The sequence below is a fragment of the Hemicordylus capensis genome, chromosome 4 (assembly GCF_027244095.1).
Source record: "Hemicordylus capensis ecotype Gifberg chromosome 4, rHemCap1.1.pri, whole genome shotgun sequence".
NCBI lineage: Eukaryota > Metazoa > Chordata > Lepidosauria > Squamata > Cordylidae > Hemicordylus > Hemicordylus capensis.
In genome coordinates this window covers 176,304,560-176,320,481 of record NC_069660.1, presented here as the reverse complement: position 1 = coordinate 176,320,481, position 15,922 = coordinate 176,304,560, and the positions used below count along the sequence as shown (strand labels likewise).

General features: G+C 43.2%; 1 protein-coding gene across 5 annotated transcripts in view; it reads right to left on the bottom strand.

Annotated features, from left to right (window-relative positions):
- The window catches only part of KIZ (kizuna centrosomal protein), a 112,062-nt gene that overhangs the window by 33,136 nt on the left and 63,004 nt on the right, over positions 1 to 15,922 (bottom strand). For all 5 annotated transcript variants that reach the window (XM_053245809.1, XM_053245805.1, XM_053245806.1 and 2 more), the window contains one exon: positions 15,290 to 15,355. In XM_053245809.1, the coding sequence (XP_053101784.1) occupies positions 15,290 to 15,355 (66 nt within the window). The remainder of the gene's footprint in view (positions 1 to 15,289; positions 15,356 to 15,922) is intronic.

Here is a 15,922-nt window from a genome sequence, read left to right as displayed (position 1 = left end):
CTATATTCTGTGACAATATCTATAACAACAGCAACAACACTGACAATAAAATTCTGGCATCCCAGGTCCTTGGGAAGGACTCGATGTCTGGATAAAACAAACCAGTCAATAACACCTGTCTGACTGTGTAAAATAATAATAATAATAATAATAATTTTTAAAAGCAACAAAAATAATACCAAATTATTTATACCAAATCATACCAAATATATACCTTATACCAAATCAGGCCAGTATTGTCTATTCTGACTGGAACAGCTCTTTCAGGTCTCACACAGAGGTCTTCCCAGTCCTGTTACCTGGAGAAGATGGAGACTGAACCTGGGATCTTCTACATGCAAACAATAAGGCAATTCTCACGACACAAGCTGCCTTGGTTACCTCAGGCAGCTTGTGTCGCCTGGAGTGCTGAGAACCTTCTGCTCCTAGCCGCTCCAGTCGAGGGTAGCCTGCCTTTTTAACCCAGCACTTTACCAAGGTAGAAGGACCTCGGCAGGCAATCATCTGGGCAATCACTGCCGGGTAGCTGGGCTTCTCTCTAGGCTGCTGCCATTTCGGGCAGCGAAAGTGCAGTGGCTACTCTACTGAGAGCAGCCACTGCACTGCTGGGGCAGGTCACACTGGGATGCGGGAGGACTTCCTCCTCCGGATCCCAGCTCTGGACTCCACCGTGCCACCGCTTGTCCGGGCATGTGGCGGAGGCCAAGTTATCTGCAGGGGAAATCAGGCAGGCTCCTGCCTTCCCCCCAGCCCTTCCAAGCACGCGGCTTGGGAGGTTGTGTGCACAACCTCAGTGTGTTCTATCACTAAGTTAGGGTCCCAGTGATCTTCTGATGCATCATTCAAGAAACAGTCTATTAACATCATCAACTCCGAGGCTCTCTACTATTGCAGAGCTATTAGCTGGTAAAGAACACAGACACTATTTATGTCACTATAATGACACTAAATGGAGCCAAACTGCTCATATCACTTGCATCTATAACATTAATGTGTTCTGCATTAAAAGTGGAGAACAGCTTTGCCTGCTGGCCTGCAGCTAGTATCACGGTTTTTCAGTATTATTATTATTTTGTATTTGGGCATTTTATTTAGCATCTATCTATCTATCTATATCTCCTGTATTATTTTCATTGGAGAGGAAAAGCAGTAAAACAATAAATTAAAAGTAATTAAAGAGATTACCAATCCCACTTACTGACATGAACAGGAGCTTCCCCATCCCCTAGATTCACTGTCACCAAATAACATATTGTGCACAGAGAAAACTCATATCATACGACGTGAGTTTCTGACATCTTCATAATGCCACATGTAACCATTAATACATTGTAGGGGTGTGCACGGAACCGGTCCGGCACTGGGGTGGGGGGGTTCCAATAAAAACAGGGGGGGCTCTACTCACCCCTTCCAGTAAAAAAACGTATTTCTTGTACTAATTGGGCGGCAGGGTGCCGCCCGCTTCAATCTCCTGGCGCGGGCTCCTCGTATCCATCGGGGCGGCAGGATCGCTCCCAGTCCCTGCCGCCCCCTTCAAGTTAAGTCCCCCTCGGCTGGCGGCCGCCCCCTGAAGTTCCCCAGAGGTCCCCCGCCACCCCCTTCTTTCCCAAACTACCCCCATTACCAGAGGACGGCAGGAGAACTCCCTGCTGTCCCCTTCCCCCTTGCCGGCTGGGCTGCAAATGGCTTCTAGGAAGCCTTTCGCGCGCGCGTGCGCGAAAGGCTTCCTAGAAGCCATTTGCAGCCCAGCCGGCAAGGCGAGCGGACGGCAGGGAGTTCTCCCGCCGCCCGCTCGCTAAAGTAAGCGCTTACTTTAGCGAGCGGGCGGCGGGAGAACTCCCTGCCGTCCGCTCGCCTTGCCGGCTGGGCTGCAAATGGCTTCCTAGAAGCCATTTGCAGCCCAGCCGGCAAGGGGGAAGGGGACGGCAGGGAGTTCTCCTGCCGTCCTCTGGTAATGGGGGTAGTTTTGGAAAGAAGGGGGTGGCGGGGGACCTCTGGGGAACTTCAGGGGGCGGCCGCCAGCCAAGGGGGACTTAACTTGAAGGGGGCGGCAGGGACTGGGAGCGATCCTGCCGCCCCGATGGATACGAGGAGCCCGCGCCAGGAGATTGAAGCGGGCGGCACCCTGCCGCCCAATTAGTACAAGAAATACGTTTTTTTACTGGAAGGGGTGAGTAGAGCCCCCCCTGTTTTTATTGGAACCCCCCCACCCGAACCAAAACCACCCCGTGCCCGGACCGGTCTGGAGGCCTTTAGAATGGCCTCCGAACTGGTCCATGCACATGACTAATACATTGGAAAGCCACACCATGAGATACGTAGATGTATGTACATTGCACAGCCAGTCAGTCTTCCACTACGAGTAACACAAGTGTTTGCTGCTACATCTGAGCTGCTTAGGTCTTCTACTGCTACAAATCAGTGGCTGATATCCTTACTAATGAAGCACATGCATAAGGAAGGACTCCACAGTTGCAATGGGGGCCCATGCACAACTCCTCCAGTCTCTCTATGTGCACACTGTTGTGCAAGTAGGTGAAATTTCCCAGCTCTTCTCACACTCCAGAAGCAATCTGTAAGAGAGAAAACACATTGCTCACCCTTGGCATCATGTCTTCTCTCTTACAGATCATTCCGGAGTGCAGGCAGAAAGCTTCACTGCTTGCACCATAGCATGTGTGCAGAGGGACTGGGGGAGTGGCAGGTGGGTCCCCATCACAGCCCCACAGTCCCTTCTTGTGCCTGCTCTTCATTGGCTGGGATGTCAGTCAGTGTTTCTGTCCTTGGAATGTTCATGATTAAGAGGTCTCCTACAAAACAGGGCTGAGTCAACCAGAAGAACTTTGAACGGTTGAAATAAACATCAGTTTGAGCAAACTGAATGCTGAAAAAAGTGCAGTCTTCAACAAAAACAAAGCACACTTAAGGAAGCCACAACCTCTAGAATAAGTTCTTCATAGTCATTTATTCAGCAGCCTAACAACAGTATTTACCGTATTTTACGGACTATAAGACGCTATGGACTATAAGACGCACCTTAATTTTAATCCAGTTTTTCAGAGTTTTAACATATTAAACTGTTAAAACATATAAGACGCTCCTGAATTTTGGCGGATATTTTTCGAGGAAAAAAGTGAGTCTTATAGTCCATAAAATACGGTATTGAAGATTCCTGTAGTAATTTTGCTTTTATGGATAACTTTCTATCCAGAAGCCGAAACGTTTTGCAACAGTTTTCATGTAGGCCAATACAAAGTATTTGGAAACTACTTTGGCTTATGTATGACTGATGGACTTACTAATGTTTCAATATTCTATACATTTTAGAAGACAGAATGTGATCTTTGTATATTATTTTATTATTCACAATATCTTTAGGTGTACATACTACCACTTACAGATTGTCTTACAGTCAAAAATTCTTCCAGCAATGCTTAATAATTTAGGTAAGCAAGAAATCATAGGAGGAACATAGGAGGCTGCCATATACTGAGTCAGACCATTGGTCCATCTAGCTCAGTATTGTCTACACAGACTGGCAGAGGCTTCTCCAAGGTTGCAGGCAGGAATCTCTCTCAGCCCTATCTTGGAGAAGCCAGGGAGGGAACTTGGAACCTTCTACTCTTCCCAGAGCGGCTCCATCCCCTGTGGAATATTTTATAGTGCTCACACATCTAGTCCCCCTTTCATATGCAACCAGGGCAGACCCTGCTTAGCTAAGGGGACAAGTCATGCTTGCTCCCACAAGACCAGCTCTCCTCCCTAAGACCAACTCTCATCCAATGAAGCTATTCACAAGTTCTATCTTGGAGATGCCAGGGAGGGAACTTGGAACCTTCTACTCTTCCCAGAGCGGCTCCATCCCCTGAGGGGAATATCTTATAGTGCTCACACATCTAGTCCCCATTTCATATGCAACCAGGGCAGACCCTGCTTAGCTAAGGGGACAAGTCATGCTTGCTCCCACAAGACCAGCTCTCCTCCCTAAGACCAACTCTCATACAATGAAGCTATTCACATGTTCAGGCAAAACGTGGCTAAGGAAGCCCAGACCAGTTTTGCCTCTGTGTGTGGGACTGGGCCTGATCCTGGGGGCACCTCACAGGCAAACCCACCTCCACAGCCACACTGTAAATCAAGGTTCGGAGAGTGAGTGCTCTCCTAACCCCGTTTCTCTGATTGTCTGCCAGCTATGGCTGCTTGCAGACTGTGGGGATCCTAGCCAGTTCTGGGAGGGGAGATCCCCATAATACATTGCACATTTTTGCAGTGCATTATGGGTGCTCTGGGGACTAGGGGTGGCATGTCCAAGCAACCCGGCCCCCCAAGCTACCGGAGGCAGCCAGTAATCGTCTGGGTGGGTACTATGCCTGCCAAAGATAGAGCCCTCAATCGTCTGTGGGGAGGTAAGCTTTTTAAGGCTTCTTCCCCGCTAACCCTCTTTCCCTTTATCACTGCTTGTGAGAAAGCTCTCATTATTGGGCAAGGAACATGTTCCAGCAGTTTAGGGCTGCTCTGTGTGTTATTTACTCAGACAAAAGCCTGTTCTTTTTATTTAATTTAACGTATTTATATACTGCCCATTACCAAAGTCTCTAGGCAGTTTACAAGAACAAAACAAACAAAAAAGATTAACACATTTAAAACATATATAAAGTCAAAACAATCAACAAAATTCAACTAAAAACATCAAGTGTACCACAAACAGCATATACCTCATAACACATGAACTGCAGTTCAAGTGTCATCTCCCCTACCCAAATCCAAATTACAACTTCAAATAAGCCATGCAATTTTAATTCTTCCTTCAGTATTTGGACAAGAACTCTTGTGGGAAGAGCAAGGAAAGGGGAATAGTGAATCACAGGAATAGACAGAAGAGATGGGGATTATTAAGTCAATAGCAAAGGGCAGACACTCAAGATTCGTTGCTTACTAATGGGCTATTTCATTTTAATAATCATTCAATGCGTTCCCACTCAGCTTGAATAATTAAGTCATATGCATATGCTGTCAACTTACAAATTTGTTCAGATCTTTACCAGAAATATTAAGCTCAATGTTTTGGCCCGTCTTTTTTGCCTTCTACTGTGTCCCACTATGGCAACAGACAATGTTAATTCTCACCATAGTTTCACCCATTATTGATCCATGGATGGAAGCAACCTTACATGTCTGGTTAAGTACTAGTTTTTCTTTACTGTTTTTGTTATCAAGGCTTCTGAAAACCCCTAGTACACTGAATCCTCTGGATCAGGGATTCTCAACGTTGGGTCCCCAGATGTTATTGGACTTCAATTCCCATAATCCCCAGCCCCAGTGGCCTTCATTTGGGGATTATGGGAGTTGAAGTGCAATAACATCTGGGGACCCAACATTGAGAATTCCTGCTCTGGATCATCCCTGCAAACATCTTCATAAGCATAACATTTTTTACTGAAGCATAACATTTTTTATTCTAGATGTGACACAAAGCAAGCTCAAATGGATAAGTGGAAAAACCTGAACACGATACATGTTATCATATATCAAGTATAGAATCAGAAAGCCAGCAAAAACAAAAACAAAAAAACCTAAGATGAATAGGAATGATCATGAAAGAAAAATAAAGAATCAGGAAGAGGAAGAATGATTTGTGTTATATTCGTCACTAGCACCATACTCCTTCCGTTCTCTGTTTAGAAAGCCTCTTCCAACAGCAGAACAGCCAAAGGATATGTCAGGCCATGTCCTTTGGTTATCACTTTCTAAAGGTTGTTTAGTGAACTCAGTCTCATTAAGAACCTTCAGATAAAACATTTCCAAGGCCAAAGCAGGAGCACCTAAGCCACCAGGGAGCCTCCCTCTCCCCCTTTTGTGTCCCCCTCACCCCAAAATCAAGTTAGAATTGTAGTGGTGTGGAAAGCTACACACATTTTATTCCAAAATGGGAAACCCTGTCTGTTGGACACTAGGTGGTGCTGCAGTTGAAGTGGATGAAAGCTACTTTACTTCTTAAATAAAATATAGGGAACCCATATCTGCTACTAGAAGCAAAACATCTAAATCCTTGAATCTTTCAAGTACTTCCAAGAAAGGGGTACTGCTGAGGGGTAACTAATCTGCATTAAAAAGATTGTGAGTGTGCCCCTTTAGATGGCAGTAGAAATGTCTATCCATTAGGTTTTCCAAATACTTTACATGGTAAAAGACAGCCCCACGATTGAATAATAATCAATTATTATTTGGATAGATGGAGGTGACAAAACCTCCTGCTTTCTCAACAAGGAAAATAATGTTAATTTTACTATTGCTAGGACTCATAGTATTCTCTACATGTGGCAGTTCAGCTCTTTCCTTCCAGCAGCAGCCCCTAACCACCACCACCCACCACCCCTGCCACAAAGACTTCCACTGGGGAACTACTCCATGAAAAACTCATGCTTCATAGACTGGGATTCTTCCTAGAAGAAGAAAAATCAGTCTCACAGTCACACTCACATACAGTGTGTGTTCATGGAAGCACTTTGCCCACACAAATCTCTCTGGATCCCTGCCTATAACAGAAAGACAGAAAGAAATTATCAAAACTAAATTATTCATATTCCCAATTTCTATTTAAACATGCAAGCTTTTCTAGTGATACACATGGATTTTTAAAGTTGGGGATGTAAATCTATCATCAGGCTATGAAATCAAGATTATGAAAAATGAGAACTCTATTGTATAGCTAACTGAAAATTACTCTTTCGTGCTTTTTCAAAACAGCAGTAAAGATCTAATCTCAAATAAGGAAGGAATCACAACATATAAAACTTAAGCACACCAGTATCTGTTCTGTTTCTGCTATTCAGATCCCCTGAAATCCAAGTGTTCCTTTAAAAAGCACAAGACACATAAATTGGTTTTTGCATGTCCAGTACCTGTAACTCATATGTAGTCTCACCTACACTAGAATGCACAAATTTACATTACAATTGCTATTTTCTGCTTCCTACTCTGTATTAGCAGCAATTGGTGCTATACACAAAAATAGCCTACAAGAGGCTCAAAGGCACTTTTAGGGTGCTTCCACACTAGCTGGTTTTCTCAGCAGTTGTCATATTTCATTCACTCAATTATTATGGGCAATCCAGATGATGTCTCTGAGAAAAAACAGGTTGCTCACCTGTAACATGATTTGTAAGTGATCCATAGACATTAATAAGCCTGGGTTCTGCGCCGGCACAGAGGAGAACTGGTCTTGTGGTAGCAAGCATGACTTATCCCCTTAGCTAAGTAAGATCCACCCTGGTTGCATATGCATGGGAGATTTGATGTGTGAGCACTGTAGGATATTCCCCCTTAAGGGATGGAGTTGCTCTGGGAAGAGTAGAAGGTTCCAGGTTCCAAGTTCCTGGCATCTCCAAGATAGGGCTGAGAGAGATTCCTGCCTGCAACCTTGGAGAAGCTGCTGTTAGTCTGTGTAGAAAATACTGGACCTATGGTCTAGCTCAGTATATGGCAGCTTTCTATGTTCCTGGGGGTGGAATATCCAAGCTCCTCACAGCACTCACGCACCATCCCTTGCACTTGGTGTGACCATTTATTTCAGCAGCTGGAGTGCCCTTCCTTTGGTTCCTGGATGACTGCCTCCATACGACAATCATCCTACTAAGTCTTCCAGAGAGCACAGGTAAGTCTTTATCTACTCACTTACTGCTGCAGGGAGGATGGGAGAGTCTTATGAATGTCTATGGATCACTTACATATCATAAGTTACAGGTGAGCAACCTGTTTATCTGTAGCATGTAGGGAGGGGCACAAACCTGTTCAGAGGCCCTTTTACGGGCCTTCAAACAGATTTGAACCAGCCCGAAATCAAATAAATAAATAAATAAATAAATAAATAAATAGTTTCACAAAGGGTAGTTCAGATGACTATGTTGCTGCCTTACAGATATCTTCCATTTGGATCCGTGAGGCATGTGCCACTGATGTTGCATAAGCTCTAGTAGAGTGAGCTCTAATTGTGTGTGGGAGTTCTATCTCTGAACCTTGTATGTTAAAGAGATTAGTTCTACCAGCCAATGGGATTGGTGTTGCCTTGTTATTGGATGGTCCTTTGACCTACCCTTATAGGCTACAAAAAGTTGTTTACTCTTACGTTAGCTATTAGTCCTATCTAAGTAAAACAGAAGTGACCTCCAAACAACCAATGAATGTAAAGATGTCTCTAGAGGCATTGTAGGGTTTCTGAAAAGTGGGTTTCTGAAAAGTGTAGGTAGCATGATATTCTGATTCAGATGGAAAATCTGACACCACCTTAGGATGGAGCAAAGGATCCATCTGCATGTGCAGCTTGTCAAGATAAAATTTTATCTATGGCGAGTCAGTTCTTAGAGGTGGCTCAGTCAGAGTCAAAAGAACCAATGAAACACTCTACTGTCCAACTGGTTGTCCAGCTGGAGGATATACATTATTTAACTCCTTCAGGAATCTTTTGCAATCCTGATGAGAAAACGCAGACCTTCCATCCCATCCAGGATATGGCTACCAAGTGGACCTTCAGGGAAACATTAGCCAAATCACTGCTTTTAAACTCATCAGATATAAAAGTACTTGTCTAATAGTCACATCCTCAGGAGTAAAACACTGTACACCTGCATACAACTGAAATCTCTTCCACTTGTAAGCATAATTATTAGGGATGTGTACAAATGAATTTTTTTGATTCGATTTGTGCCCAAAACAAATCACCCCTGATTTGTTTTGTATCCAAGACTACCCCCTCCAAATCACGCCCGATTCGATTTGTGTTTGCTTTGCTTTGATTCAGATTTGGACTGATTCGGACCACCCAACAAAGTCCTAGGGGCACCAAATTTGGGTGGTAGGTAAGTCCCCAATGGGTGCCCCCATCACCCAAATTTCAAGGTAGTGGGACACTTGGTTGATTTTTAATTATTTTTGTTTTATTTTACTGATTTTGAACATTTCCACCATAGGAAATAATGGGGATTCGAAGTTGCCATATCCTAACCCTAACACGGATCCCCAGCTTTCTTTCTTTTTTTAAAGCTAAGCTTTAGCAGAAGTGGAGTTGTAGAAGTGGAGTTACGGAGCAAAATGTGCAATAATTATTTTTCAAGTGTTTGGATTCTTTGATGTCTAATAACTTTTCCTCATAATGAATCTCTATGAGGAGTCATTGCACCCCTTCATTTCTTCTGTTCATTTTGACTGTCACTGGACAGTGCCAACTGTCAACTGCCATGTGCCAAATCTCAATTTGATTCAAATCAAATCGCATGTGATTCGATTTGTACCCGAATCTAGTCAATGAACCACAGAGGTGATTTATTTTGTCTCCAGATCACCCAAATCAGCTAGATTTGTGTACAAATCAATTTGTACCCAAATCAATTTGCACATCCCCAATAATTATGTCTAGTGAAGACCTTCCCTTCATTTAAAAGTATTCTACCTAGAAGCCGACTCCCCAAGCTGTCAGCTTTAGAGGTCTTAGATTTGAATGTAGAATTTTATCCCCATCCTGGGACAGTAGATCTAGACAGTGAAGCAGTAGCCTGTACCCGTGTGCTTATTATCGGAGCAGAAGCGGAAACCAAGCCACCAAGGGATCAACAGAATGCAGGACACATCCTCTTGGAGAACTCTGGCCACTACTCTGCCCAGCAGAGGATAAGGAGGAAACATGTAAAATACTCCATTCCTCCAGTTCCGTTGAAATGCATCCCCTGTTGGAGGTTTTATTATTCTTATTGCATAGAATTGCAGGCTTATGGTCCATGTCACTTCTATGCGATGCCTCCATTGAATGTTTTCCCAGACCTGCTCTGGAGCAATATTTGGGGCATTTTTTGTTCTGTTCTATTGCTAACAGGTCCAATATCAGATTCCTACAGCAGTTGAATATTTTTGTTATTTATTTCTTATGGATCTTCAATTTGTGGTGCTGCAAGCCCATTGCTGCCCTGCTTAAATTGTCTGCCAGAGTATTTCCTGTTCCCTTTATGTGCAGAGCATTCAGGTAAATCTGCCAAACTCTGCTCCAATTCCACAATTGCACACTGAGGGTGCAGAGCCATTGGGTGACCCTACCCTCTTGCCTGTTCAAGTAGGCAATGGCAGTTGTATTGTCTAGTTCTATCTGTACCACCCTCCCTTAAAGTAAGGGAAGGAAATATTTTAATAAGTGGAATACTGCTAACAGTTCCAGAAACTGTATGTAAAACTCCCCCATGTTTCCTGCATTTGGCAACCCCCACAGTGTGCCCCCCTATCCTGAGAGAGACACATCTGTTGCAGCCCTGGCAGTAGGAGTCGGAACCTTGAATTTAATCCCCTCCAGCAAGTTTCTGTCCATAGATCCAATGCTCTTTTTTTGTGTGTGTCCAAGATTGACCTAATGTACTGTACCCTTTTCACAGGGTCCAGATGTGACTTCTTCCAGTTTACCTGGATCCCCAGGTCTTCCAGGAGATGCAGTACATACTTTATCTGAGAACGTAATCCACTTTCCTCGCCTGCTGTCATGAGCCAATAGTTGAAGTATGGAAATATCGTAATTCCCTCCATTAGCAGATAAGCTATACTGAGCAGTACTAAGCGCATCCCATGCAGACTGTGCAGCCTTTGTAATGTCTGGGAACATAGGTAGAGCAACCGGTTGTGCAGAGTGAGAAGCTGCCATGAAGTCATAGACAGGGTCTTTAATTTCTGAAGTCTGCTTTTTAACTTCAGACGCAAAATTTCTCAGACACCTGCACATGATACACCTTCAACTCCTCAGTGGGGGAAATGGAAAGTCTAGACGGTACATTTTCATCCCAAGATGGGTCAGAAGGGTGTTTTGTTACTGCAGATTTACTATCCAAATCAGAGGAAGACGTATAGTCTTTCCCAGAGGAGAGTCTATCCTCCTCTTGAATTGCCTGAGCAGATGTATCTGAAACACATGTACCCTGCACATGGCTGGTCCCCCCAGAGATCACCAGCATGTCCTTAACAGGCATAGCATGAGTCTGTGAAACAGCCGTTAATGTAGGCAGAGACCCCAAGGAAACAGACCTTTGTGCCTTCCACAGATGGTAGTCATCATAGACATATGGCAAGCCTGGAGATATAGTGCATCAATATTCTTGAACTCTAGTTGGTTTTCTACTGCAGCTGTGGTGGTAAGAACAACCCAGTGATGCAGGTGAACTCCAGTAGCTGAAGCAGCTGCAGTGGTGCGAGCACTGTATAAAAGCCCTATGTGCATCACCCAATGCAGAGGCATGACCCAAATGCTGAGTGCTTCTTGGAGAGTAATGTTTATCTGGAGACACAGAAGGAGTCTTTGGAAATCGAGTAACATCCTCCTCAACACCATTGTCCACATCTAGTCCTTGATTTTAAAATCTTCTAAATGTCGAAGCCAATGGAGTGCCTTCAGTAGTTTCTAACAGAGAAAGCAAAGAAAGCAAAGAATGGGTAATAGCCTAATTTAGACCAACGGCTTCCCCCATCAGAATTTCTCTCTCAACATCGATGGAGAAGGGTGACCATGTGAACAAGACTCTGTTCCCATCAATGTTGATGGATCCAGCAATTGACACAAGTGTCTTGACGTAGTCACTGTCGACACTGGGTCCGAAGCCTGCTCCTTCAACACTGTAATTGACTAATCGAAATTGTAGATGCTTGCTGACGAAGGGTGCTTGATTGATGAAATTGAAGGTGCTTGTGGCTTAGTCGTCACAGCTGACTCTGATGTCAATATCTGCTTCAGCACTGGCAGTGGAGATGCCTGCCCCACTGTCCTTTGAACCCCTGAAGGCGATGGTGTTCAAAGAGTGGAATTTGATGGCAAGGCATCCGGTCTTCACTTCTGCAACAGTGACTTTGAAAGCAGTTCCTCATCCAAGGATCTTTTCTTTTTCTTGTTTCCTGTGGTAACTCCCAGAGGCAGAATCGTTCAAGACCTCCACTGGGAGTTTGAATACATGTTCCCGTGATATCAGTCCTGAAGCTGAAGTAGATGTCGATGGTTCAGTTGGTGTCAACACCAAGGTCGATACCAACAATGGAGGCTGAGGGGAGCGCGACATCAGTGTTTGGGGGTGGGGGACAAAGCGCTTGCTCATACAGAGCTGCTGGGTGTCAAAGTGCCCAAAATTTTACGAGAGACATGCAGATCCTGCAGATCCATGTGTTATGATCCTCACCTAAACAGAATGAATAGGAATCATACCGACCCATTGAGGGCAACTTTCCCCCACAATCCTCACACTTCTTAAAAGTTTTTCCAACGTCCATTGAGAAACTGGAAACCAAAAGCCACATCAAACCAGGAAAATAGTCCAAATCCGTCAACGAAAACCAATCAATTTAGCAATAAAAGTAGTCAGCAACCAGTCCAATAAGTCAAAAATGCTTCAGACAACTATCACTCTCCCGCTCCCCCTCACTCCCTCTCACCAGAACCAAATTCAACAGAGGAGCCCTAGACAACAAAGTGAACGCTTCAGTAGTCAGAAAAGAACTAAAGGAAGGGTGCTCTAACCACCAAAATAAACAGCCGCACCGAGCATGAGGGGCAGTGTATGAGCGTCGTGAGGAGCTTGGCTATTCCACCACAAGGTCCCGCCAAGTGCAGAACCCAGGCTTATGAATGCCCTATGGATCACACTACAGATCTGTTGCATCCCAGTGTTGTCCTCTCATCTGTTGTAAGATCTGGCTTCTGGCAATTGTTTCAATTATAAATGCAGAGTATAAATGCAACTGCAACACTAGCCTGCCGAGTTTAGACTCATGAAGTGCCATCTTATAGAGAAAGGCACTCTCTCTGGTAATCCTGACCTAAGCCATTCAGGGCGTTAAAGGTAATAACCAGCACTTTGTACTTTGCCTGGAAACATATTGGCAGTCAGTGTTTAAGAACAGGCATAATGTGCTCTCTCCGGGATACCCCAGAGACCAATCTGGCAGCCATATTTTGGACTAACTGAAGTTTCTGAGTTTATTATCATCTAATCCATTACTGCCTATAGGCAGGCATTTAAGGGGCTAACACCACTTCCTGTTATTGATGACAAAGAGAAATAGATTTGGGTGTCATCAACAACACCAAATATTGATATACTGCTTTTCAATAAAAGTTTCCAAAGCAGTTTACATAGGGAAATAAATAAATGTACATGCCCATCTGCAGAGGATCTTGGACAACACACTGTTTCTGGGCCTGTTCCAATCTGGGTTTAAATCTGGCTACGGGACTGAAACTGCCTTGGTTACATGTGTGAATGATCTACTCCAGGAACTAGACAGGAGGATTGTCCCTGTTGGTTCTGTGGTGGCACCAACTCTTGGAATGTCCTCCCCACAGAAGCACATATGGCCAGTCAACCTTCATCTTTTACAGTGTCTAGTTAAGAGGTCAAAACTCATTCTAAACAAAATATATCAAATCCATATTATCATAATAACACAGGAGAACATCATTACTCGCATGGCTTCCGTTCCTCACCTACTGCCACAAGCAATGGAACCACAAGTAACGAGTCATTATTACTATAGGGAAAGTGGGGTTAGGTTCCAAAGTGGAGAGGAAATGGGGGGAAATGTCCTCAAAACAGCAAAATAACTCAAAAAGGCTTACTGTGGCGTGCTCTGCAGGGTGCTTATGTGGCCAGGAATCCCCCCCCACGTGCCCAGGAATGCCCCGAAATGCGCCCCCCCCCAAACCATGAAGAATAACAGAAAATAGTTTTAAAAATCCACTTTTGGAAGAAGCCACAAAATGGCTCCCCGGAGACAAAATGGTGACTGGAAGTGACATCCGTGGTTACTTCCGGCCCTCTAGGAACCACGGATATGTGGGTTTCAACCCCTTTGTATCCGTGGATACTGAAAACGTGTGTCAATGAGACATCCTGCGATATGCGGAACTGCAAATAGCAGTTCCACAAATAACGAGGTTCTCTTGTATTTTGTTCACATACATACTACCAAGTTAAAAACTATTTCATCACTAAGGACATCAAAACATTTGATACTTTGTCTAGATTTATAGGTGGCATCCGTTTTTGAAAGAGAAATAGCTATGTCTAAACCTTTACAATTGATGTTGACCTCCAAGGTCTATATACCATTATGCTCTTTTTGTCAATGTACCTGTGAATCAGGACTTCGGTTACTTCTGAGAAAACTTCTGAAAATAATCATTAGCAGATTCTTGTCATTTCAGTAAAGCTTGGACAGGATAGTGTCCTATGTTATTTCGATTGTATTTATAGGGTTGCATACAAAGTTTTCCTTTGTCCAGAGGATAAATGAAAACTTTGTCCTCTGAACAAGAGAACTTTTCCTCCTTTTGGAGGAAAGGAATCTTTAGATACAACTAATAAGTAATCTGATACCTGGTAAAAAAACACTGGAAACCAACAGAACATATCTATGTGAATAACTTTCACTTCCACCCCCCCCCCAAAAATAGGGAGAGTGTACAACCTCCCCCTTTCCTGATATTTCATTGCAAACACTTTTCGCATTAAAAAATTCCAAACCAGTTATTTAAAGACGTATTCTTCAAGATTTCAGGGCTTTGTACGTATATCTATATATTAATATAAAAATATTTACATTTGCAACATGTTTCTTCTTTATAAAAGGAAGGAATTGCTCATTTATTTACTATAAATGGGCATCTATCAAACATGCCGATGTCTTCAGTATCTCTTGGCCAAAACTGCCAAATTATATTTGATATTCTTTATTTTTAAAAAATGACACAGCTGCCAGAAAGAAAGACCTTAACAGGTCCCAATGAAACCTTATTGCAAAATATTTTTAAATTACCAGAGTGCCTTTGTAACAGAGGCACAAACCCAGCTTCTTGTCTGGCACAATTTTCCCCCTGCTCTTATTCTAATGATACACATTCAATTACTACAGAAAAGAAAAGAGTCAAATCAGAAACATCTGTAGTTTGCCATATAATTACTGATTCTTCCCCATGGAGACTGACCTTTGTAACACCGATACCAAGACCTGAAAGGCTAAAATGACAGAGGATATTCACAAGGTTTTAAACGTATAACATGATTACAAGGAATTAAAATAGGCACTGTTATTTTCCATCTTGGTTTATGTTAACGTACGCGTGGACTTTATGATCTTATGTTTAATCTCTGTGCTCAGTATGTAGTAGCTGAATTTACTCACTATTAGGGGGATTCACAAGCTGCTGAAATGCAATGTTTTGATTATATAATAAAGTCAAACCTTGCATTTGAGGCTATTATGCAGCCATTACTTTTACCTGTAATAGGAATCTTTTCCACCAGGCTTTCTTCCTTGCTCTCATCTTCACACCAGCTTGTGACTTCTGTATGTGAACATACACAATAATGAAGCACATTTCAAAGTCACAGTGATCAGACCAGTTTGTTGTCTTTTAAAGCCCCATTCCCTTTAATTTTTCACTTTTGTTATCTCTTGTTTATTGATCTAAACTGTCCATTGCAGTTCTTTATAAAAGGACCCTACTGTGAACTTTAGTCAAATATGCTGCTAGCGTATTTCTGTGCAGCCGCAAAAAAAACCACACACACACAAAACAGTAAACCAGCCAAATACCTTGAATAGTTTGAGTCTTGAGACTTTTTCCATTTTTTACAGCGAGGATAACTTCACCGTATTGCCCATTAATCCAAAAGCAATATTTGATATACATAAAAACAACTGAGCGCAGTTAAATCACAGTCTCTATCTTTTATTGATAAAAAACTAGTAAGGAAACCTAAATGGGTTTGCTTATGTTTACTCTGCAAAGGAGCTTGTGCCCTAATTGCTTGTCTCTTTTGCCTTTGATGCAAGGACACACTGAGCAAGTCACCATGTCCTGCTCCTAAATCAAATCATTTCTTTAGCAAAACAAATCCATCTAACAGAC